Source organism: Salmo trutta, chromosome 12 (assembly GCF_901001165.1).
Source record: "Salmo trutta chromosome 12, fSalTru1.1, whole genome shotgun sequence".
In the NCBI taxonomy this organism is placed as follows: domain Eukaryota; kingdom Metazoa; phylum Chordata; class Actinopteri; order Salmoniformes; family Salmonidae; genus Salmo; species Salmo trutta.
Window position 1 is genome coordinate 55,256,847 of NC_042968.1, and position 22,618 is coordinate 55,279,464.

General features: G+C 42.5%; 1 protein-coding gene across 8 annotated transcripts in view; it reads left to right on the forward strand.

The window, feature by feature from the left end:
- Nucleotides 1-22,618, forward strand: part of fcho2 (FCH and mu domain containing endocytic adaptor 2) — a 102,639-nt gene that overhangs the window by 59,939 nt on the left and 20,082 nt on the right. The window contains exons 15-23 of one of the 8 annotated variants that reach the window (XM_029768840.1): nucleotides 6,176-6,200; nucleotides 9,138-9,180; nucleotides 9,419-9,495; nucleotides 19,157-19,771; nucleotides 20,271-20,383; nucleotides 20,598-20,730; nucleotides 20,956-21,042; nucleotides 21,270-21,329; nucleotides 22,054-22,165. In XM_029768840.1, coding sequence (XP_029624700.1) covers nucleotides 6,176-6,200; nucleotides 9,138-9,180; nucleotides 9,419-9,495; nucleotides 19,157-19,771; nucleotides 20,271-20,383; nucleotides 20,598-20,730; nucleotides 20,956-21,042; nucleotides 21,270-21,329; nucleotides 22,054-22,165 — 1,265 coding nt within the window. Of the gene's footprint in view, nucleotides 1-6,175; nucleotides 6,201-9,137; nucleotides 9,181-9,415; nucleotides 9,496-19,156; nucleotides 19,772-20,270; nucleotides 20,384-20,597; nucleotides 20,731-20,955; nucleotides 21,043-21,269; nucleotides 21,330-22,053; nucleotides 22,166-22,618 lie in introns of all 8 variants that reach the window. The other 7 variants (XM_029768839.1, XM_029768841.1, XM_029768842.1 and 4 more) reach the window with 7 other exon arrangements.

The window sequence follows — 22,618 nt, forward strand, 5'->3', positions numbered from 1 at the left end:
AGACCTTACCGTGAAATGCTTACTTACAACCCCTTAACCAACAATCCAGTTCAAGAAATAGAGTTAAGAAAATATTTACTAAATAAACTAAAGTTAAAATGAAATAAAAAGTAACACAATAAAAGAACAATAACGAGGCTGTATACAGGAGGTACAGAGTCAATGTGCGGGGTACAGGTTAGTCGAGGTAATGTGTACATGTAGGTAGGGGTAAAGTGACTATGCATAGATAATAAACAGTGAGTAGCAGCAGTGTAAAAACAAGGGGGGGGATGTCAATGTAAATAGTCTGGGTGGCCATTTGATTATATATCAGTCAATAATGAATCAGTCCTCCATACTTCAATACTTTGAAAAGACCAAGAAAGCGATTTGGGATAAAGGAGATCCCATATCCTACAATGTTAAGACCAAGAAAGTGATATACAGTACTACCATTATCACTCTAGTCATGTACATACAAAACAAATTGATTCTGATCTATATCCTATCTAACTCCATAAGATGTTTCCTCTGTACACTTCATCTGGACCCATTCACTAACCTCAGTACGTCTACCCTCTCAATTTGCCTGTCTGAGGAGCAGTACAGTTTCCCCCGTCTGTCTGTCTGTCAGTCTGTCCCATCTCCTCTCTAACACTAGGGGGCAACAGTACATTGTATTTCTCCTGTAAGTTCTGGGAAACTGGGTACTCCTTCTGAAAAAAATGAGACAGTCACTGTATCATTCATATTTGAAAGTCTTTCCTGAGGTATTCTGTTCTTCCTGTTTGGACCATTGTCTCTGTTCTCTAAGATGAGTCACTGTGGACAGTGTGAGTGAGTGAGCTCATTCAGAATGTTCAGTTTTTCTTGAAAGATTGAAATTCGATCATCTGGAGTTAGAATTCAAACATCCTTATTTTTCATTTGCCTGTGTTTGTTATTTACAAGACCGGTAGTATGGAAAAAAGTGTCACAAATAGTCCACTTTTGGACGCTTGTTTTCTCTTACTTGACTTGAACACATGTACATCTGTTTAATGGCACAGGTGGAATGGCAATGTCTCTTGTCTCTCCAACACTCCTATTTAACCCCCTAGAGTCAATGTCCGCACCCCCACGGAAATCGAATTAACATAATTTAAAAATACCTCATAAATCTGTCAGTTTAATCTAGAGCGATCTGTTTTTTTTCACCCCATCTGCCGACGTCACTTCTGCATCTGTGGTGGAAGATACAGAGCTAGAGGGGCTGTTCTCTGTAATTTATGACCCCACCCCACAAGCGTCTTGGGACTTGTGTGAAGTCAGTCCTGCCCATCTGTCAACTTCTTTCTGTAGCGTCCGAACAGTTTGGGCTACACGCTACACCCCTCTGTGGAAAGGTGAGACTCTCGCGAACATGTACGTATCAGATGTTTTGCTCTAGGACGCCCACAGGCCTGACGAGACTCATCTGAAGGTCCCCCGGTTCCAGTTTTAAAAAATATGGAAGTAGTGTGTATGGAGACTGTAAGGGGTTAAATACATGTTAAAAAAACAAAATGTTTCCTGATCTTTCTTATATCTCTCAGATATACGCTTAGAACGTCCACTTACGATTGACGCAACAGTCAGTGTTTGAGCTGGCCACACATTTTTTTTTTTGCACAGAAACATTTTGCACAGACAGCCTTTACAACGTTATGTCCTCAATGTGAGACGTTTATTTTTGGATGCAATGTTCAGACATTCACAGAAGTAGGGACAGCATAACACAATTAGTCGTAGCACTGGGGAAAGAGTGACCTTACACAGGCGGTCATATTTAGCTAACTCTTGACTGATAGAAACCATAATATGAATTAGCTAATAACAATTACTATTTGCAATTCATCACACCACGGGTGCCCTCACCAGTGATCGAAATAATTGAGTAAACCACTTTTTTTTTTTTAATCTGAAGTTATCAGACAATGTGTAGTTTGTGTGCGCCGCCATGTTTTTTTTTCTTTTTCGTGTCAACCAAAGATTAGAAGTTACAAGATGAGTTGGGTCTGTTTACAGTATGCATGTTGAAGGAGGTGTGTCATCTACCATCATTCACTTCCCTTCATTCACTTCCGGAAGTTTACTCGAAAGTTGAGTGAACCATCCCTTCACCTCATTTTGTTATAACATCTTTGGCCAGATTGCATTGCAAACATGGCACCACACATTTAACTTAACAATTAACTTAGCATTTGCTCATCATAATCAGTACAACCTTCAAAAAAGTATTTTACACACATCATACAGTATGTGTCCACTACAATCTATGCAAAATCGGAATGCATGACTTGTCATCAGTACTTGAAAATATGTGAATAAACCAGTAAATACATTATGCTCCATACATTCATATGGTGTGCTACAGAAGAAACGTCAACACAATGTTCAGAAACTATAGTGATAACGTAATAAGGCACTTTGATAGGAACGCACACGTCCAAAGTTATTTATTAGTAGTGAAAGCAATGCGGGTGCCAGCCGGAAAATGTGCCAGGGAGGAAAAAGTTTGTGCTCGATCTCTTGTCGAAGAGAGACGTTTGTCCGGCTCAGTAAAGCCTCAAAGGTAAATTGTCCGCAACAGTGAAATGGGCTACTTCTATGTGAATTAATGAGGAGGCGGAACACACCTCAATTCAAACTGTTGTTAGAAAATAAAACTTGTTAGAAAATAATTAGAAATTGGTAAGTTGAAACGTAGCCTATAGATAATTAGCAGGCAGCGCTGGTGAACTGTCCTGTTGCGTAACAACCACATTTTGGAACAGTGAGGGCATTCTGACATCACACACATTAAAAAAAAAACTCACGCTGGGGACGACCGTTAGAGATATTTGGAACTCATGCATGGAAAGGTTAAATGCATAAAAATAAAAAAAAGTTTCCTAATCTTTCTTCCATCTCTCAGATATAAGACAGTCACTTCAGAACTAACTTCCTTTTAGGTCGTTTTTTGGTCAATCTGTTATTCAATGCATTTGTATGGGCTAATAGCAGGAAGGCCAACCATAAATTTTGAATCAAATGTTTTTGTATATTTTTTTTAATACTTCAAAGAGTCTTAAAATTCAAAATCAAAGGGCTAAATAATCCTTGGTATGACTTTCTTAAAACAATTCCATCTAGCTTAGTAGAACCCCCCCGGCTTAGACGGCAGCAGGGATGCCGCTTCTGTATAGTTAGTTGCGTGGTGTTACACAGTAGAGTCAGTAGACAAACACACACCACTTCACCCTGCTGTCACATCATGGCATGGCATGGGATAGGATGCGCTGGCATGCAGAGACTGTCAGAGCTGAGCTGCACGCAAAGCCTGGCCTGACCTTTGACCTTTCTGCCTGGAGTTAAGCTCTCCGTTCAACCTTAACTGACTAGCCATAAAATCTCTCAATCTCTGAGCCTCTGTCTCTCTCTCTCTCTCACCTCTGTCTTTCCCTACCTGCCTGCTCAGGTTGGAATTAGCGCCTGCCATTAAACTTCACTACAGTGTGCGTGTTTGTGTGCGGTAGGGGGCACGCTCAGTGTGCTGATTCTTCTAAAAGAGGTCGTGTGAATCCCCCCCCCTCCCATATCAGCGAGAGGAGTCCTACTGCTCACTAAACAACTGTCACGGAATCTCTCTCTCTTTATCATTTTCTCATTCACTCTGCCACGCTCTCTTTATATCTCTCTCTCTATTGGTCTTCTGCGCTCTTGTTTTATTAGGGTCATTTTGCTTCTTGGTTTGGACATTACTTGTATGTGATTATTTATGCACGCTTTATAGGGGTTAGTCGCCCATTAAATGTGACAAAGTGTGTAGAAATGTTTTTCCAGATATGTTTTATTCATACTGTTTGTTTTAAACAGAGTGATTCCACTTTGGCGAAAATTCCTAAATTTATGGATAATTTATTGATATTTTCTAAGCATTAAGGAGTATCTTGAGGAAAAACATTCTATGGCTTTACCAAGGCCTGAACCTCTGACTTGGTTCGTTACAAATAATATTTTCTCAGTCCAACGACAGAAAACATCAACCTACTGTTTCTTTTTTTTTACTTTGACTTTCACCTAAATACTGGATTATTCCCTCCATGTTTTCTCTCTTATCGCTACCTCCTTCAAATCTCTTCACCATTTTTTTCCACTTTAATGTTGAAGGAAATGTTCTGTGCTCAGAGTTCTTGAGTTAAAAAATCTAGGTGACGAGACGAACATTGCATCATCTGGTGTGAATTATTGAAGACACATTTCTTCTTCCTCATTCTTTGCTGTTCGTCTTTCTCCTTTTCCTGCCCGGTACACTTCTGTGCTTTTTGTTCCTTTTATTGAAACCACAGTTGGAAGCCGGAATGGTGTGTGTCTGTGTATAGAAGTCTTGAAAGGTGTGTGTGTGTGTGTGTGTGTGTGTGTGTGTGTGTGTGGTGTGTGTGTGTGTGTGTGCGTGTGGTGTGTGTGTGTGTGTGTGTGTGTGTGTGTGTGTGTGTGTGTGTGTGTGTGTGTGTGGAGATCTGTAGCGTTTGTGTTGCTGGCTACAGCTGTGATTGAACCCATTTGCTGCTTAGTGCCTGTGGGACTAAACCCTGACCTCACAAGCGCTATGGTGGTTTAACGCTTTAGCTGCGTCCCTCTAAACCCCTTCTGGTTCTCTTCTTCTCCCTCTTCTTTTTCCCCTCTCCTTATCTTTTTCAGTGTGTGAATAAAGGCTTTATTGGGATTGATGGCCTTTAGTTTCCATTGGGTCACACAAAAGTACATGCAGATCTTCTGTTGGTTGCCATGACAACTGATTTATGTCCTCTGTTAGGGAGCTAGAGTAGCAGTGTCTGTCTGTCTGTCTGTCTGTCTGTCTGTCTGTCTGTCTGTCTGTCTGTCTCTCTCCCTCTGTGTGTAGTACCTGATTGATCACAGTGCAGGGTTAGATACAGTGTCCTGGCTGTTCTGTGCAGCTGAATCTTTCCCCCTAGGTTTAATGTGTTATGTGTGTTTGAGGCTTAATCCTGTGATTTACTGTCTTTTAACACTGGTGTGAAAAAAGTTCATAGTTAATAATACAGTTTTAAAGTTTCCATGTATCAATTACACTGAGTGTACAAAACATTAAGAACACTTTCCATGACATAGACTGACCAGGTGAATCCAGGTGAAAGCTATGATCCCTTATTCATGTCACTTGTTAAATCCTTTGTAATCAGTGTAGAATGTAGATGAAGGGGAGGAGACAGATTAAAGATGGATTTTTAAGCCTTGAGACAGTTGAGACATGTGTGTGCCATTCAGAGGAAGAATGGGCAAGACAAAAGATTTACACAATGTGCCTTTGAACAGGGTATGGTAGTAGGTGCCAGGTGCACCAGTTTGTGTCAAGAACTGCAACACTGCTGGGTTTTTCACGCTCAACAGTCTCCCATGTGTATCAAGAATGGTCCACCACCCAAAGGACATCCAGCCAACTTGACACAACTGCGGGAAGCATTGGAGTCAACATGGGCCAGCTTCCCTGTGGAACACTTTCGACACCTTGTAGAGTCCATGCCCTGATGAAATGAGTCTGTTCTGAGGGCAAAAGGGGGAGTGCAACTCAATATTAGGAAGGTGTCCTTAATGTTTTGTATACTCAGTGTATACTCTAACTGTTCGGGACAATTTGGGGGGTTTGCGAGTACCGTGTCACCACTGATAAATATAGCCTGTACTGCACATCTCTGTTTTTAGGAAGTATTATTCAGAAAGTAAGATATTACTCAAGTGTTGATTCTTAAAGAGTAATACATTGAGGAACTTTGTGCTGTCATTTTAAGTAGGTCTAGTTTCAGTCCCTGTAAACAGGTAAAAGTGAATTGACCCTGCTCTACTCAATATATGTCCTGAGGCTAGGTAGTACTTAAGCCAGGTCTTAAAATCATATATAGTCTGTGATAATGACATCTAAAGTATGGATACTTTTCAAGCATATTCCAGATACAAACATGTTTTACATACGTTACCGTACCTACTTCAAATGTACTTTCCCTGATCTTCGGTTTGTCTTTGTACATTAAGAAGTATGTTCTGGATTTGCTAGGGAGTTTTTTTGTTTGTTGTTGTTGTGGAGAATGAGGGCTGAAGGTGTGTGTGTGGTGTGTGTGTGTGTGTGTGTGTAACTTATCCGTGCTGTAGTTAATTAGTGTGTTTATATTCTCAGGGTCAGATGCGAAGGAATCAATCCAGTGAGTATTTTATTTTACACTCCTTTCTGTTTCTCTCGCTCTCTCTCTTTCCTCCTCTTCTGTGGCTGCGACCAGGGGGGCTACCACTTAACTTTTCAACTTCGTTTTTCTTAGCTCGGTCATTTTTGAAGAAGTTCGCTCTTTTTTTTTTCTCCCGAAATCCTAGCGACCTCGCCAAAACCAACACATCCCCAGCGAAAGTAAACATAGTTTGTTTTTTATGTGTGTATTTGAGAAATGACTTCCATTCCCCCTCTAAGCTACGAGTAAGATGAATTGCTTAATTTCTTGTTTCTATTTTGCATGTCAGAAATTATATTTTTCCTCCTGCGCTTTGGCAACAATTTTGTATATTTTCCTACGTTTGATTTTCTGCTTGGACAAATTAGTGCTTGAACAAGTTAATTAATTATCTATGGAGGAATGCAACAAGTCACGTAGTCTCAAACTGTGAACTCACTATGAAGTATTAGTGGGAGTTAGCAAGTAAAGAATGAAGAAAGAAAAATATATTAAGTATATTATTTATACACACTATACATGTACTGTATACATTGTTCAAACCCCTTGACTTAGTCCACATTTTGTTGTTACAGCCTAAATTCAAAATGTTATAAATATATAATTATTTTCTCACCCATCTACACACAATACCCCATAATGACAAAGTGAAAACATATTCTTAGAAATGTATTCATTTTTTTCCTCTTTTTTAAATATGAAATACAGAAATCTCATTTACATAAGTATTCACACCCCTTTTCTATGACACTCCAAATTGAGCTCAGGTGCATCCAATTTCCTTTGATAATCCTTGATGTCACTACAACTTGATTGAAGTCCACCTGTGGCCAATTCAATTTGGACATGATTTAGAAAGAAACACACCTGTCTATATAAGGTACCACAGTTGGCAGTGTATGTCAAAGCAGAAACTACACCATGAAGTCCAAGGACTGGCTGTAGATCTCCTAGATATATCTGGGGAAGGGTATCAAACAATTGCTTGAGTTGTGAAAATCTCCAAGAGCAATTGAAAAAGTATGGAACTACCCAGACTCTGCCTAGAGCTGGCCGTCCGACCAAACTGAGCAACCGAGAAAGAACGACCTTGGTCAGGGAGGTGACCAAGAACCCAATGACCACTCTGACAGAACTACAGAATTCCTTGGCTGAGATGGGAGAACCTGCTAGAAGGACAACAGTATAGCACTTCACCATTCTGGGCCATATGGGAGAGTGGCAAGATGGAAGCCACTCCTATGAATAAGGCACATGTCAGCATGCCTGGAGTTTGCAAAAATTCACGTCAAAGACTCTGAAAGCATAAGGCAAAGGATTCTGTGGTCTGATGAGACAAAAATTCAACTCTTTGGACTGAATGCAAAGTGCTATGCCTGGGAAAAAACAGGCACAGCTCATCACCTGTCTAATACCATCCCTACTGTGAAGCGTGGTGGCAGCATCATGCTATGGGGATTATTTTCAGCAGCAGAACTGGGAGACTGGTTAGGATAGAGCGTCTACTAAATGATAAACATAATAGAGGGAATAGTGAATGGCGCCATATACAGGCAAATCCTTGATGAGAACCTGGTTCAGAGTGCAAAATACCTTTGACTAGGGCAAAGATTTACTTTCCAACAGGACAATGACCCCAAACATACAGCCAAAGCAATGCTGGAATGGCTTCAGAACAAGAATGTGAGTGACCCAGCCAAAGCCCAGAAAATCTGTGGAAAGACTTGAAGATTGCTGTTCACCACCACTTCCCATGTAACTTAACAGAGCTTGAGAAAATCTGCAGGCAAGAATGGGAGAACATCTTCAAATCCAGATGTGTAAACTGATCAAATCAAATATTATTGGTCACGTACACATGGTTAGCAGATGTTAATGCGAGTGTAGCGAAATGCTTAGTATAGCCATACCCCAGACAACTCATAGCTGTAATAGCCGCCAAAGGTGCTTCTACAAAATATTGACTCAGGTGTGAATCCTTATGTAAATGAGATATTTCTATATTTCATTTTCAATACATTAGCAACCGTTTCTGAAAACATGGTTTCACTTTTTCATTATGGGCTATTTTGTGTAGATGGGTGAGAAACATATCTAATCAATTTTGAATGTGATATGAATACTTTCTGAAGGTTTAAATAACTTCACTTTATTATCCCTTTATTCATATTTAATATCAAGTTCATATCAAGTTATAGTTTTAAAGTATTTTATCCATTTGATAGAGTTAAGACTAATCCTCCAACTTTTTGATAGAGTTTAAGAGTGATAGTTCAAACCTTACGACTGTTACTGGGTATATTTGGTAGAGATAAGTAATTGATAGCCATGTGTTCTACACGTGCTCAGGGCTTTTGGGAGTGTATTCCACCCCGGGGTTAGGCTCTCAGGTGCCAGGTAGTCCTCCTGACCTCCACCTCAGTCCCACCGCCAACTGCCACAGCCTAGGCTAGTGGACCATACAGTACCTTGGCTTATTCTGTTCTCTACAGATAAAGCTAACATAGCTAGCTAATAACAATGCTATTAGCAATGCTTCAAAACTAGAATATTCTAGTTAAAGCTAGAGATTTGCTAACACTATGGCTTTGTGGCTATATTTGCCACGGTCTTAGAGAGGATACACTTAAGTTTAAGTAGTTTGATGTAGATCTGAACAAATATGTGTCCAAGGAATGTCTTGCTGGTGGGGAACCTCTGCTTCACATAGCACCTAAACACACATTCTAGTTTGAGCCACGCAGAGCACTGCAGCCCTGTCCTTTAACATCGGCTCTCTGCAGTGTGTGTTTTATGTGCGTGTCTGGTTGGGTATGTATGAGACAGGGTTTTCCTCTGCACCTATGTAACCTTGTGTGTGTGTGTGTGTGTGTGCTGAGGTTAAGTCTGTAATTTGTATGTTCTTTCCTCAACCAGGCGACGAGTTGGGGAAGACCAGGATTCCAGCATCTTTCAACGAGTAAGTTGATGTCCCTTAACTTTCGCAGTTAAAAACGGGCTCAGAAACACTAAAAGTGAAAAGTAAAAGCTCCTTGACTGACACCCTCTAGTGCTATTCTCTCACTGTTTAGTAATTGCTCTAATTTCCATGCCTCTTTCTATCCCTACCTCTCCCTTCCCCCTGTCCCTCTCTCGCTCGCTCCTGCTCGCTCGCTCCTGCTCGCTCGCTCTCTCTCTTGCTCTCTCTCTCTCAGCAGTAGGCCAGCTTTCAATAATGACCTTCTCTCTCTGGATCCTTTCGGCCCGACCCTGGGAGGCTCCTCCTCATCGATGGGTAAGCCCCGCCCCCACCCACCATGTTTTCCCAGAGCTGTATAAACAGAGTTCCAATGTACTCCTATGGGTGGCTGGGCGAGTTCTATCTAGATCACTTTCCTAAAGTATGGGTCACGACCATGTTAATGATGTGTGTGTGTGAATAAATACATTTATTTATTTAATATTTGTATTTTTTTATATTTTTTACCCCCTTTTTCTCCCCAATTTCGTGGTATCCAATTGGTAGTTACAGTCTTGTCTCATCGCTGCAACTCCCGTACGGACTCGGGAGAGGTGAAGGTTGAGAGCCGTGCGTCCTCCGAAACACAACCCAACCAAGCCGCATTGCTTCCTTGACACAATGCCCACTTAACCCGGAAGCCAGCCGCACCAATGTGTTGGAGGAAACACCGTACACATGGCGACCGTGTCAGCGTGCCCTGCGCCCGGCCCCCCACAGGAGTCGCTAGTGCACGATGGGACATGGACATCTCTGCCGGCCAAACCCTCCTCGAACCCGGACGACGCTGGGCCAATTGTGCGTCGCCCCATGGGTCTCCCGGTCGCTGCCGGCTGCGACAGAGCCTGGACTCGAACCCAGAATCTCTAGTGGCACAGCTAGCACTGCGATACAGTGCCTTAGACCACTGCGCAACTCGGGAGGCCCTTGTAAATATTTTTTTTATGATCTCAGTCGGGGTCTGAACTTATTAGAATAGTAGAATACACAACGTGCAATTAAAAACTTTGCTTGTGCATCAGCAGTTTTTCTCTTGTAATGTCAGTCACTAACAGTCACTCAATTAGCCATGTCAGCTAACAAGTTTTAGATTAGTAAGTTAGTCTAGCCAGTTATCTAAAATTGTAGAAATGATATCCGATACCGACCGGGCACGCAGGGCATATGCCCAGGGGCCCTGACCCCCAGGGTGCCCCCATTTTGATTTTGGCAAAATGTGTGGAATTGTAGGAATTTAGCTTTAAAACTGCAAAGATATCTCTCCACCCCATGGCAAAATTAGTAGAATTGCATGAAACGTGCTTTAAAACAGCAAATTTTTCTGCAAGCCCCAAGGCAAAATGTGTAGAATTGCAGTAAATTTACTTTAAAACATAAATGTTTCTCTCTGCTGTCAAGAAGGGGGTCACTATATATATTTTGGGTTAAAAATGTTTTTAGACCTTTCATTATGGGGTATTTTGTGTAGGTGGGTGAGATCTAAAAAAAATATTTAAGCAATATTTAATCCATTTTGAATTCAGGCTGTAACACAACAAAATGTGGAATAAGTGAAGGGAAATCTGTACATTCAGAAGGCACTGTATAGGGAGGAATGGTCTATGATCCCTCTCAATATGTTCTCCAATCTTATAAAACATTTTAGAAAAGGGCTCAGTCCTTGCAAGGGGAGGGTGCCGGAGTATTGAAAACAGGGGTGCCAATAATGTTTACCCATATCTTTTTTATCTTTTTTTTCATTACTTGTTTAACAAAATCAAAATTTCTTAGCAATTGTATTAGTATAAAATAATATCAATTAAACATATGTTTTGCATGTAATATAGCTCAGTATTTGTAGATTTTATTTTATGGTCTTTTTTTTCCTAATTTATTTTTGATCATTTATCGAGGGTGCCAATCATTTAGGTCATGTTTTCACTATCATCTCAGACTACTACTGATACAGACATGACCCCACACAGCTCCACAGGTAGGCCAGGCAGTCCCCTGCAGAGCTCAACAACATTAGGAAGCTCCTACTGTGTACACATTACACATTGACATCAGTCTTCCTCATACAAATCTTATTTGGTCAGGGAACTCTCCAGTGCTCATGTTTTGTGTACTGCTTGTGTTGGTTATGAGTTTCTAGTAGATGATGTGACCTTATTTTTTATTTGTTTAAAATTTGACTTAAAGGTGTCATGTGAGGAGGTTTTGCTCATACCTTTTATTTACAGTGTATATAATTGTACAGATTATTTTGTGTGGAATTCTTGTCACAGTTTTGATTAGTATGCATTTGGCTGTCTTCAGCTGTAAGTACACAAATGTATGTTTACTTTGTTTGGCATCTCATTTACATCCCACTTTTTCTCATTCACTCTGTCCTGCCTCACTCCAGTACAGATATGTGAGAACCTGTTTTTTAGTGGCAAGGTTTATGTGGTGTGACTATCAAAACCGCGTGTGTAACTAGGGCTGTTACGGTGACCATATTACCGCCACACTGGCGGTCACGAGTCATGATGGCAGTCAAATTCCACATGACCGTTTAGTCATGTTTAGGAAGGCCACCAAAAATTCTGAAATGTCCATCCCCAACTACAACATTTTCCATCAAGATAGAACTGCCAAAGGGGGCGGAGTTGCAATCTACTGCAGAGAGAGCCTGCAGAGTAATGTCATACTATCCAGGTCTGTGCCCGACCAGTTTGAGCTTCTACTTTTAAAAGTCCACCTTTCCAGAAATAAGTCTCTGGACACCATATGTGAATTGATTGCCCCCCATCTATCTTAGGAGTTTGTACTGTCATACTGCTAAACAGGGATATGCTTAACACCCCGGCCGTCCTACAATCTAAGCTAGATGCCCTCAATCTCACACAAATTATCAAGGAACCTACCAGGTACAACCCTAAATCTGTAAACATGGGCACCCTCATAGATATCATCCTGACTAACTTTCCCTCTAAATACACCTCTGCTGTCTTCAACCAGGATCTCGGCGATCACTGCCTCATTGCCTGCGTCCGTAATGAGTCTGCGGTCAAACGACCACCATTCATCACCTTCAAACGCTCCCTAAAACACTTCAGCGAGCAGGCCTTTCTAATCGACCTGGCCCGGGTATCCTGGAAGGATATTGACCTCATCCCGTCAGTAGAGGATGCCTGGTTGTTCTTTAAAAGTTATTTTAAATAAGCATGCCACATTCCAAAAAAAATTGAACTAAGAATAGATATAGCCCTTGGTTCACTCCAGACTTGACTGCCGTTGACCAACACAAAAACATCCTGTGGCGTACTGCATTGACATCGAATAGCCCCCTGCGATATGCAACTTTTCAGGGAAGTCAGGAACCAATATACACAGTCAGTTAGGAAAGCAAAGGCTAGCTTTTTCAAACAGAAATTTACATCCTGTAGCACTAATTCCAAAAAGTTTTGGGACACTGTAACGTCCATGGAGAATAAGAGCACCTCCTCCCAGCTGTCCACTGCACTAAGGCTAGGAAACACTGTCACCACCGATAAATCTACGATAATCAAGAATTTCAACAAGCATTTTTCTACGGCTGGCCATGCTTTCCACCTGGCTACCCCTACCCCGGCCAACAGCTCTGCACCTCCCGCAGCAACTTGCCCAAGCACTTCTCCTTCTCCTTCACCCATATCCAGGTAGCTGATGTTCTGAAAGAGCTGCAAAATCTGGACCCCTACAAATCAGCTGGGCTAGACAATCTGGACCCTCTCTTTCTAAAATTATTCGCCGCAATTGTTGTAACCCCTATTACTAGCCTGTTCAACCTCTCTTTCGTATCGTCTGAGATCCCTAAAGATTGGAAAGCTGCCGCGGTCATCCCCTCTGCAAAGGGGAGACACTCTAGACCCAAACTGTTACAGACCTATATTCATCCTGCCCTGCCTTTCGAAAGTCTTTGAAAGCCAAGCTAACAAACAGATCACCGACCATTTCGAATCCCACCGTACCTTCTCCACTATGCAATCTGGTTTCCCAGCTGGTCATGGGTGCACCTCAGCCACACTCAAGGTCCTAAACGATATCATAACCGGCATCGATAAAAGACAGTACTGTGCAGCCATCTTCATCGACCTGGCCAAGGCTTTCAACTCTGTCAATCACCACATTCTTATCGGCAGACTCAATTGCCTTGGTTTCTCAAATGACTGTCTCGCCTGGTTCACCGACTACTTCTCAGTTAGAGTTCAGTGTGTCAAATCAGAGGGCCTGTTGTCCGGACCTCTGGCTGTCTCTATGAAGTTGCCACAGGGTTAAATTCTCGGGCCGACTCTTTTTTTCTGTACATATCAACGATGGCACTATTGCTGCTGGTGAGTGTCTGATCCACCTCTATGCAGACGACACCATTCTGTATACATCTGGCCCTTCTTTGAACACGGTGTTATCAAACCTCCAAACAAGCTTCAATGCCATACAACACTTCTTCCGTGGCCTCCAACTGCTCTTAAATGCTAGTAAAACTAAATGCATGCTCTTCAACCGATTTGCTGCCCACACCCGCCCGCCCGACTAGCATCACTACTCTGGACAGTTCTGACTTAGAATATGTGGACAACTACAAATACCTAGGTGTCTGGTTAGACTGTAAACTCTCCTTCCAGACTCACATTAAGCATCTCCAATCCAAAATTAAATCTACAATCGGCTTCCTATTTCGCAACAAAGCCTCCTTCACTCATGCTGCAAACATACCCTCGTAAAACTGACTATCCTACTGATCCTTGACTTCAGCCATGTCATTTACAAAATAGCCTCCAACACTCTACTCAGCAAACTGGATGTAGTCTATCACAGTGCTATCCATTTTGTCACCAAAGCCCCATATACTACCCACCACTGCGACCTGTCTGCTCTCGTTGGCTGGCCCTCGCTACATATTCGATGCAAAACCCACTAACTCCAGATCTATAAGTATTTGCTAGAAGAAAAAAAAACGTATCTCAGCTCACTGGTCACCATAGCAACACCCACCCGTAGCACGCGCTCCAGCAGGTATATTTCACTGGTCATCCCCAAAGCCAACACCTCTTTTGGCCGCCTTTCCTTTCAGTTCTCTGCTGCCAATGACTGGAAGGAATTGCAAAAATCACTGAAACTGGAGACTTGTATCTCCCTCACTAACTTTAAGCATCAGCTGTCAGAGCAGCTTACTGATCACTGCACCTGTACACAGCCAATCTGTAAGTAGCCCACACAACTACCTCATCCCCATGTTTTTTTTTTTGCTCTTTTGTACCCCAGTATCTCTACTTGCACGTCATCATCTGCACATCTGTCACTCTAGTGTTACTGCTAAATTGTAATTATTTCGCCACTAAGGCCTATTTATTGCCTTACCTCCCTAATCTTACTACATTTGCGCACACTGTATGTAGATTTTTCTATTGTGTTATTGACTGTACTTTTGTTTATCCCATGTGTAACTCTGTTGTTTTTGTCACACTGCTTTGCTTTATCTTGGCCAGGTCGCAGTTGCAAATGAGAACTTGTTCTCAACTAGCCTACCTGGTTAAATAAAGTCATGGTAATTAGGCTTCTCAAAGCTCTGATGCTGCTGATGGTCATTAGTAGCCTACCAAACTCGCTAACTGCTTGGTATTCAGCATTCTATTGTCGCTTTAATCATTCTAACATAAGTGCAAATGTCATCAAAAATCGAATCATACACTGAGAGAGCCCATGAGCTCATGTTGCGCAACATTTCTATAGGCTATGAAATTCTGTGAGAAAACAGAGTGATGGCCTCTATTATAATGTGGATCCCATCAGCTTTCTATAGGCTAGGCCTATTATACTTATTTCTCACCTTTTCTAATATTAAGCACATTGCTTCTCTTTACAACAGGAGTATAGCCTACCTGGCTGGCATGAAAATTATCCACAGGTACAGTCACTGGCTGACAACATTTCAAGACCGCCACAGCCCATTGTGTGACTGACTGTGTGTGTTTTTATATAGAGTGACGTTACTGCTGAACCATTGCCTGGGCTAATCGTAATCCACAGTTAATTGCACCTAGTGTGGGTCAGAGGACTGGCCTTAAAGCCCACTGGCACGTATGCTGTCAAACACTACCTCGTTACTGTCAAAGGTCCTAGCTTAAAAGCCAAAAGAGCAGCATAAAGTTCCCTGGTTAAGATACTGTGATGATGCTTTTTAAGCTCTCTCTGTACAATGGAGGCATTACCAGGCGATAACACATTCATCACATTCAGCTAGCCCTGACTGAACTGCAAACAGTTAATTTGAGAAACCTGTAAGAATTTATAGTTGATTATTCAGGGGCTTTCCAACTTTGAAGTTGGTTCTTTTGCTTTTCATTCTTTTTGTGTCTTATTTTCTGTGTGTAAGATTTGCAGTCTTGTGTTTGGTTTGGTTGCTGTATTGTTTTTGTTGCTGTCTGTATGTGTTTTTTTTGCTGTCTGTATGTGTGTTTCTCCTCCACCTTTCTTCCCCTATCACCCCCCCCCCCTCCTCAGACATTTTGTCTTTTCCTCTCCATCCCTTTATCTCCTCTACACATTAACGAGGCACCTGTCTTTCTGCCAGGGGAGCCAGGTACATCTGTTCCTTAGCTGCCCCTCTTTAGAGCAGTGTGGTTTCACTGTACTAAACAGTTTTCCAAGTATCCAATAGCTTTTCAACTATCTAACCTCACTTACAAATAGCCTTTACATGGCATCCAACATTTGATTCAATTGCTTGTCATTGTGTGTTTGTTTTTTTTGTGTGTCATTTTTGGTTTTTCAAATGAACACGTTTTGTGTCAACATTTGCTTTGTTTGTCTCTCTCCAAAAATCCACTCTGTTATCGTAGGACTTCATAGTTATGAGTTGTAGCTATGTTGACTTTTTTCCCAATCAAGCCTGTGAGGAAAATGGCTAATTTAAACAGTGGTAGATTGAAAGGCCTTGCTAAGCTTTGATAAGCTGAGAGATCTGTGTGACGCTGCGTGTCTGCAGGGTGTGATGACCAAACACCAAACAGTCCGAGTAACTGAGCTCCCCTCAACCAACTATAATCCTCTAACACATTTATTACCCACAACCAACCCTTCACAGTTAAATTTTAAACATGTCAGACATTCCTATCATAGCCTGACACTCACATTGCCTAATGTTGCACAGCGATTGCATTTGATTGCAGTTCACCGTGAACTAAGCCTACACCTGGCTGTCTCATAGCAGGGTTGGATTTAATGTTTCAATGGTTTAGATGGAAACCATTTTAAGGATTATAAAGAAAACTACGCTGCTGGTTTGTTCAATTTAATTGAATGGAATAACTCCGGTGTATTCAACCGGGGGTCCTGCAGGGGGTCCACATAAAAAATGTTGTTTTTTTTAAATGGAAGAAGAAAAAAAATGTGTGTGTGTGTATGTACAGTCGTGGGCAAAAGTTTTGAGAATGACACAACTATTCATTTTCACAAAGTCTGCTGCCTCAGTTTGCATGATGGTAATTTGCATATACTCCAGAATGTTATGAAGAGTGATCAGATGAATTGCAATTAATTGCAAAGTCCCTGTTGGCCATGCAAATGAACTGAATCCCCCAAAAACATTTCCGCTGCATTTCAGCCCTGCCACAAAAGGACCAGCTGACATCATGTCAGTGATTCTCTCATTAATACAGGTGTGAGTGTTGACAAGGATAAGGCTGGAGATCACTCTGTCATACTGATTGAGTTTGAATAACAGACTGGAAGCTTCAATTGGAGGGTGGTGCTTGGAATCATTGTTCTTCCTCAACCACGGTTACCTGCAAGGAAACACGTGCCGTCATCATTGCTTTGCACAAAAACGGCTTCACAGGCAAGGATATTGCTGCCAGTAAGATTACACCTAAATCAACCATTTATCGGATCATCAAGAACTTCAAGGAGAGCGGTTCAATTGTTGTGAAGAAGGCTTCAGGGCGCCCAAGAAAGTCCAGCAAGCGCCAAGACCGTCTCCTAAAGTTGATTCAGCTGCAGGATCGGGGCACCACCAGTACAGAGCTTGCTCAGGAATGGCAGCAGGAAGGTGTGAATGCATATGCACGCAAAGTGAGGCGAAGACTTTTGGAGGATGGCCTGGTGTCAAGAAGGGCAGCAAAGAAGCCACTTCTCTCCAGGAAAAACATCAGGGATAGACTGATATTCTGCAAAAGGTACAGGGATTGGACTGCTGAGGACTGGGGTAAAGTCATTTTCTCTGATGAATCCCCTTTCCGATTGTTTGGGGCATCTGGAAAAAAGCTTGTCCGGAGAAGACAAGGTGAACGCTACCATCAGTCCTGTGTCATGCCAACAGTAAAGCATCCTGAGACCATTCATGTGTGGGGTTGCTTCTCAGCCAAGGGAGTGGGCTCACTCACAATTTTGCCTAAGAACACAGCCATGAATAAAGAATGGTACCAAGACATCCTCCCGAGAGCAACTTCTCCCAACCATCCAGGAGCAGTTTGGTGATGAACAATGCCTTTTCCAGCGTGATGGAGCACGTTGCCATAAGGCAAAAGTGATAACTAAGTAGCTCGGGGAACAGAAAATCAATATTTTGGGTCTTATGGTCAGGGAACTCCCCAGACCTTAATCCCATTGAGAACTTGTGGTCAATCCTCAAGAGGCGGGTGGACAAACAAAAACCCACATATTCTGACAAACTCCAAGCATTGATTATGCAAGAATGGGCTGCCATCAGTCAGGATGTGGCCCAGAAGTTAATTGACAGCATGCCAGGGCGGATTGCAGAGGTCTTGAAAAAGAAGTGTCAATACTGCAAATATTGACTCTTTGCATCAACTTCATGTAATTGTCAATAAAAGCCTTTGACACTTATGAAATGCTTGTAATTATACTTCAGTATTCCATAGTAACATCTGACAAAAATATCTAAAGACAAAGCAGCAAACTTTGTGGAAATTAATATTTGTGTCATTCTCAAAACTTTTGGCCACGACTGAGCACTACCGTTCAAAAGTTTCGGGTCACTTAGAAATGTCCTTCTTTTTGAAAGAAAAGCACATTTTATTTGTCCAGATCTTCAGTTTCTTTGCAATTTCTCACATGGAATAGCCTTAATTTCTCAGAAAAATAATAGACTGATGAGTTTCAGAAGAAAGTTCTTTGTTTCTGGCCATTTTGAGCCTGTAAACAAACCCACAAATGCTGATGCTCCAGATACTCAACTTGTCTAAAGAAGGCCAGTTTTATTGCTTCTTTAATCAGAACTACAGTTTTCAGCTGTGCTAATATAATGATACACTTGGATTAGCTAACACAGTGTGCCATTGGAACACAGGAGTGATGGTTGCTGATAATGGGCCTCTGTACGCCTATGTAGATATTCCATAAAAAATCTGCCGTTTCCAGCTACAATAGTCATTTACAACATTAACAATGTCTACACTGTATTTCTGATCAATTTGATGTTATGTTAATGGACAAAAATATTGTGTGTGTGTGTGTGTGTGTGTGTGTTTGTTTCTCAACTCCTAATATTGAGCAAATTACACTCACTGGAGTATCCGACATAGGCTTTGATAAAGCACCATTGCGACAAGTGTCGCTGGCTGCTGGTAAGCTCTGACACATTTTTGCCAACACATGGCTAACCTTTGTTTTAACCAGTTAAACAGCTGCTCTTAGTGAACATGTGTTTGGAGTCACCTTTCTAACTAATAGGCTATGTTAGAGTTTACACTTCCTCTTTCAATTATAATGTGGGGAGGTCAAAATAATGAAAAACTATCTATCAAATCTATTCATTTTAAAATGTTGATTACTTCTCCTTTCCATTATCATTCACCTGATGAGGTAGGAATGTAAAGATGTTTGCATGAATATATTTGGTTCCTTCTCTTTAATCTGTGGCATGTGTCTATCACTCTGCCCCACCCTGGACACTCTCCGGCACCCCTCACAGCTGAAGTGATATTACAGCAGGAGCTCTCCTCTCCCCCACTGGCAGACAGCCTGCAGACCAAAGGAGAGGTCACCCCTCTCCCTCCCCTCGCCTCCACCACCACTAATACCTTCTCTCCATGGGAGGCCTCACTGGACGACCCCTTCCTGGCTCTGAAGCCCATACCAGCCCGGGCCCAGAGTGCCCCCATCACCTGGCAGGTTGAGCCCCTAGACCCCCAGGATCCAACCCCAACCCCTGCAGCCCAAGCCGGGCTCCCTCAGGGAGAGGACCAGTCAGCATTCTCCTGGTCCCAGAGCCAGTGGATAGCCTTCAACGATGACTTTGTGCCATTCCGACGCCAACAGAGTTGCGGTCCTGGTACGGGTACAGGCCCGGTCAGCCATGACCGGACCCAGTCAAACCCCCCTACCAGCAGGACCCAGTCTAACCCTCCTATTGGCAGGGTCCAGTCTGGCCGGTCCATCCGTTTCTTCTCTGAGGACCCTGCTGACCCCTATAACAAGATGCCGCTGAGCTGTGCGGTTGTGGAGGACAGCGCCTCCTGTGTCTCGGAGGTGTTATCAGCACTGACAGAGGGGATGGTAGCTTCAGCAGCTAGCCAAACAAACAACGGTAACCTCTAGCATGCCACAAACAAATGTTTTTTTTTTGTCTGAGTGAAGTTTTGACGTGAGTTTTTTTTTTTTTAATTCTACTTTTTTTAAATTGTCTTTTCAGTTTGAAATGTCCACCTTTTCATAACAATGTTGTTTTTTTAATCTTATTTACAATATTTTTGGTTGAATAATACATTTTTATTTGTGTGTTTGTTTTGCGGGGCATATGTTTGTTTGCCTTAGAGAATTGTTAACCCAAAGTTTTGTGAGCTATGTTAATTTTTTTTCTGTTTGTATTCTATGATTTGGAATTTGCATGTCGTGACTTCTGCGTTGATGCATGATTTTTGCATTGCTTTGAGTGATTCTGTTCTCTAAGAAGTTTAAATTCACTGAACCTGTTTTAGAATTCCATCACAAGTATCGCAGTATGGCGTTACCTTATCATACCCTAGCTCACTTCTGCTTTTAGTCTGATTGACCCTCTCTATCCCCTCCTCCCCGTCCCTCTGCAGTGCCTGCCCTGGCCAGACCCACTACTCCTCTAGCTGGGGCCCTGGTGCCTCCTCCACGACCCTCCTCCAGACCCAAACTACCCACAGGAAAACTCACAGGAATCACTGAAATTGTGAGTGTCTCCGGCAGAGTATCTGCCCAGTATCTAACATATCTCTTTGTGCATTAGAGCATTGATTGATGAAACCATTCTCCATTAATTCATGATAATGGACCACATTTTATTTAGAGTTTTTCACTCTTGCTATATACAGTACCCTGTATGGGGTTTACTCGCCATATCCGTTACTATTGGTTACATTTCCGGGTTTGTGTGGTCTAACCAGGTACGGCCGTTCAGCCCGCCCAAGACGTTGTCCAACGCCAGTCTTCCTCTGGCTGCTCCCCTCGCCCGGGCAGAGAGCTCCTCCTCCCTGTCCTCCACCGCCTCCCTCAGTGCCTCCAACACACCCACCGTGGGTAAGAACATGACCAAGCTCCATCACCTTCCCATCTCTGTACCTCCTCTTTACAGTCTTCTCCTTTCACCTCCTCTACTGCAATTCACATTTCTTAACAACGTCCTTTCCTCTCAAACAATTCTCAGCTTGTTCCTCTCCTCCACTCTCACTTGACCTAACCCCACTTCTTGTCTTTAAATCTTATTGGGCTTCTCTCCTTCCCTCACTCTTCTCCTCCTCTCAGGGCCTGAGCATACCTTACATCTCTCCCGCTCCTCTCCGGAACCAGAGTTCCTCCTTTCTCCCTCTCCTCTGTTTCTCCTCAGCCAAAGTGAGTCTCCTTTCTCCCACCTTTCTCCTTCACTCCGTAAAGCACCTAATGCACACAGTGTGTCTTTAGGGTTTGTCACCCATCCTGATTTCGTACACATGCTCACATTCACACCCGGGTGTGTTGGTTTGGAGCCCATTGCCCTGTGCCATCATCTCACCTCATCTCACCACGTTCTTGGTTTTTTTGGGTTTCTTTCCTCTTTTCTTTTGTTGGGCCCTTTAAAGAGGATGATGGTTTCATTGGGAAGCTGCCCACCTTTGAGAAGCGCTGTGAAACGCCTGCAGGTAGGGGGTGTGGTCAAATAGCCCGGACACGCCTCTCTGTGTGTGACACACTAACAACGGCCACTCGGATTGGCTGTCTAATCTCTGTCTGCCTGCTTATGAAATGTATCTCTCTTCTCAACGCGTCTGTCAGCATACGCCCGTCTCTCACTGTGAACGTCCATGTAATCAACAAACCGTAAAGCATGGTTGTGTTCTGTTAAATAACAAATCATTTAGAGGTTGGAAGTTAATTGCAGTGTTTAACAGTTCTTACTCAAAGAATCCCAGACAGTAATTAATTCCAATGGTACATATATAATAATTCTTAACAATACATCATATTTTACCCAAATCTAGAACATTTTAATTCCTAGAGAGGTGTGATTTGTTTTGGTATGTATTGTCTTGGGATTTTTTAAATGTACTTTTCCTCTGAAATAATGGAATGATTATTAGCCTATTTTCCATAATGATATAATTGAATGAATGACCTTATTATGTAGTAAATTAACTGTGTTCTTCAGGTTGTGTTGTCTGTTGCATGAGTGAGTGTGAGCCTTTCTCGTTTTGATGTCAAAGTTAAATTGAATTGTACACTTCAGTCATAACAGTACACTCATTTGATCTTTCTTTCTTTATCTCTCCCTCTCTATCCCCCACAACTCTCTCTCTCTTCTTTCTTTCTTTCTTTCTTTCTTTCTTTCTCTTTATCTCTCTCCCTTTCTATCTCTCCCTCTCTCAGGGACATCTCGCGGTCCCAGCCCAGTGACCCTGGCATCCCAGGATGCCTTGCCCATCGCTGTGGCCTTCACAGAGTCTGTTAATGCCTACTTCAAAGGAGCTGATCCCACTAAGTGAGTCTCACATGACCACCTACAGCTCAGAGAGCTAGCCTGGGCCTAACACACACAGCACCCAAGCACGAACACACCACCTGCACGCAAGTGAACACACACCTTGCACATAGACACACACAAACGCGTACACACACACTATGAACAACCATTGTTCCACTGCATTTACTGCTGCATACTGCTATTCAACTCGTCCATGCACATAATATGTTACTCAAATATTAAAGTTAAACTTTGCTCCATACTTCACACACATGATGAGCCAGTGTGTCTGTCTGTCTGTCTGCGTCTGTCTGTCTGCGTCTGTCTGTCTGCGAGTCTGTCTTTCTGTCTGTCTGTGCGTCTTTCTGTCTGTCTGTGCATCTGTCAGTCTGTCAGTCTGTGCATCTGTCTGTCTGTCTGTCTGTGCATCTGTCTGTCTGTGTGCATCTGTCTGTCTGTGTGCATCTGTCT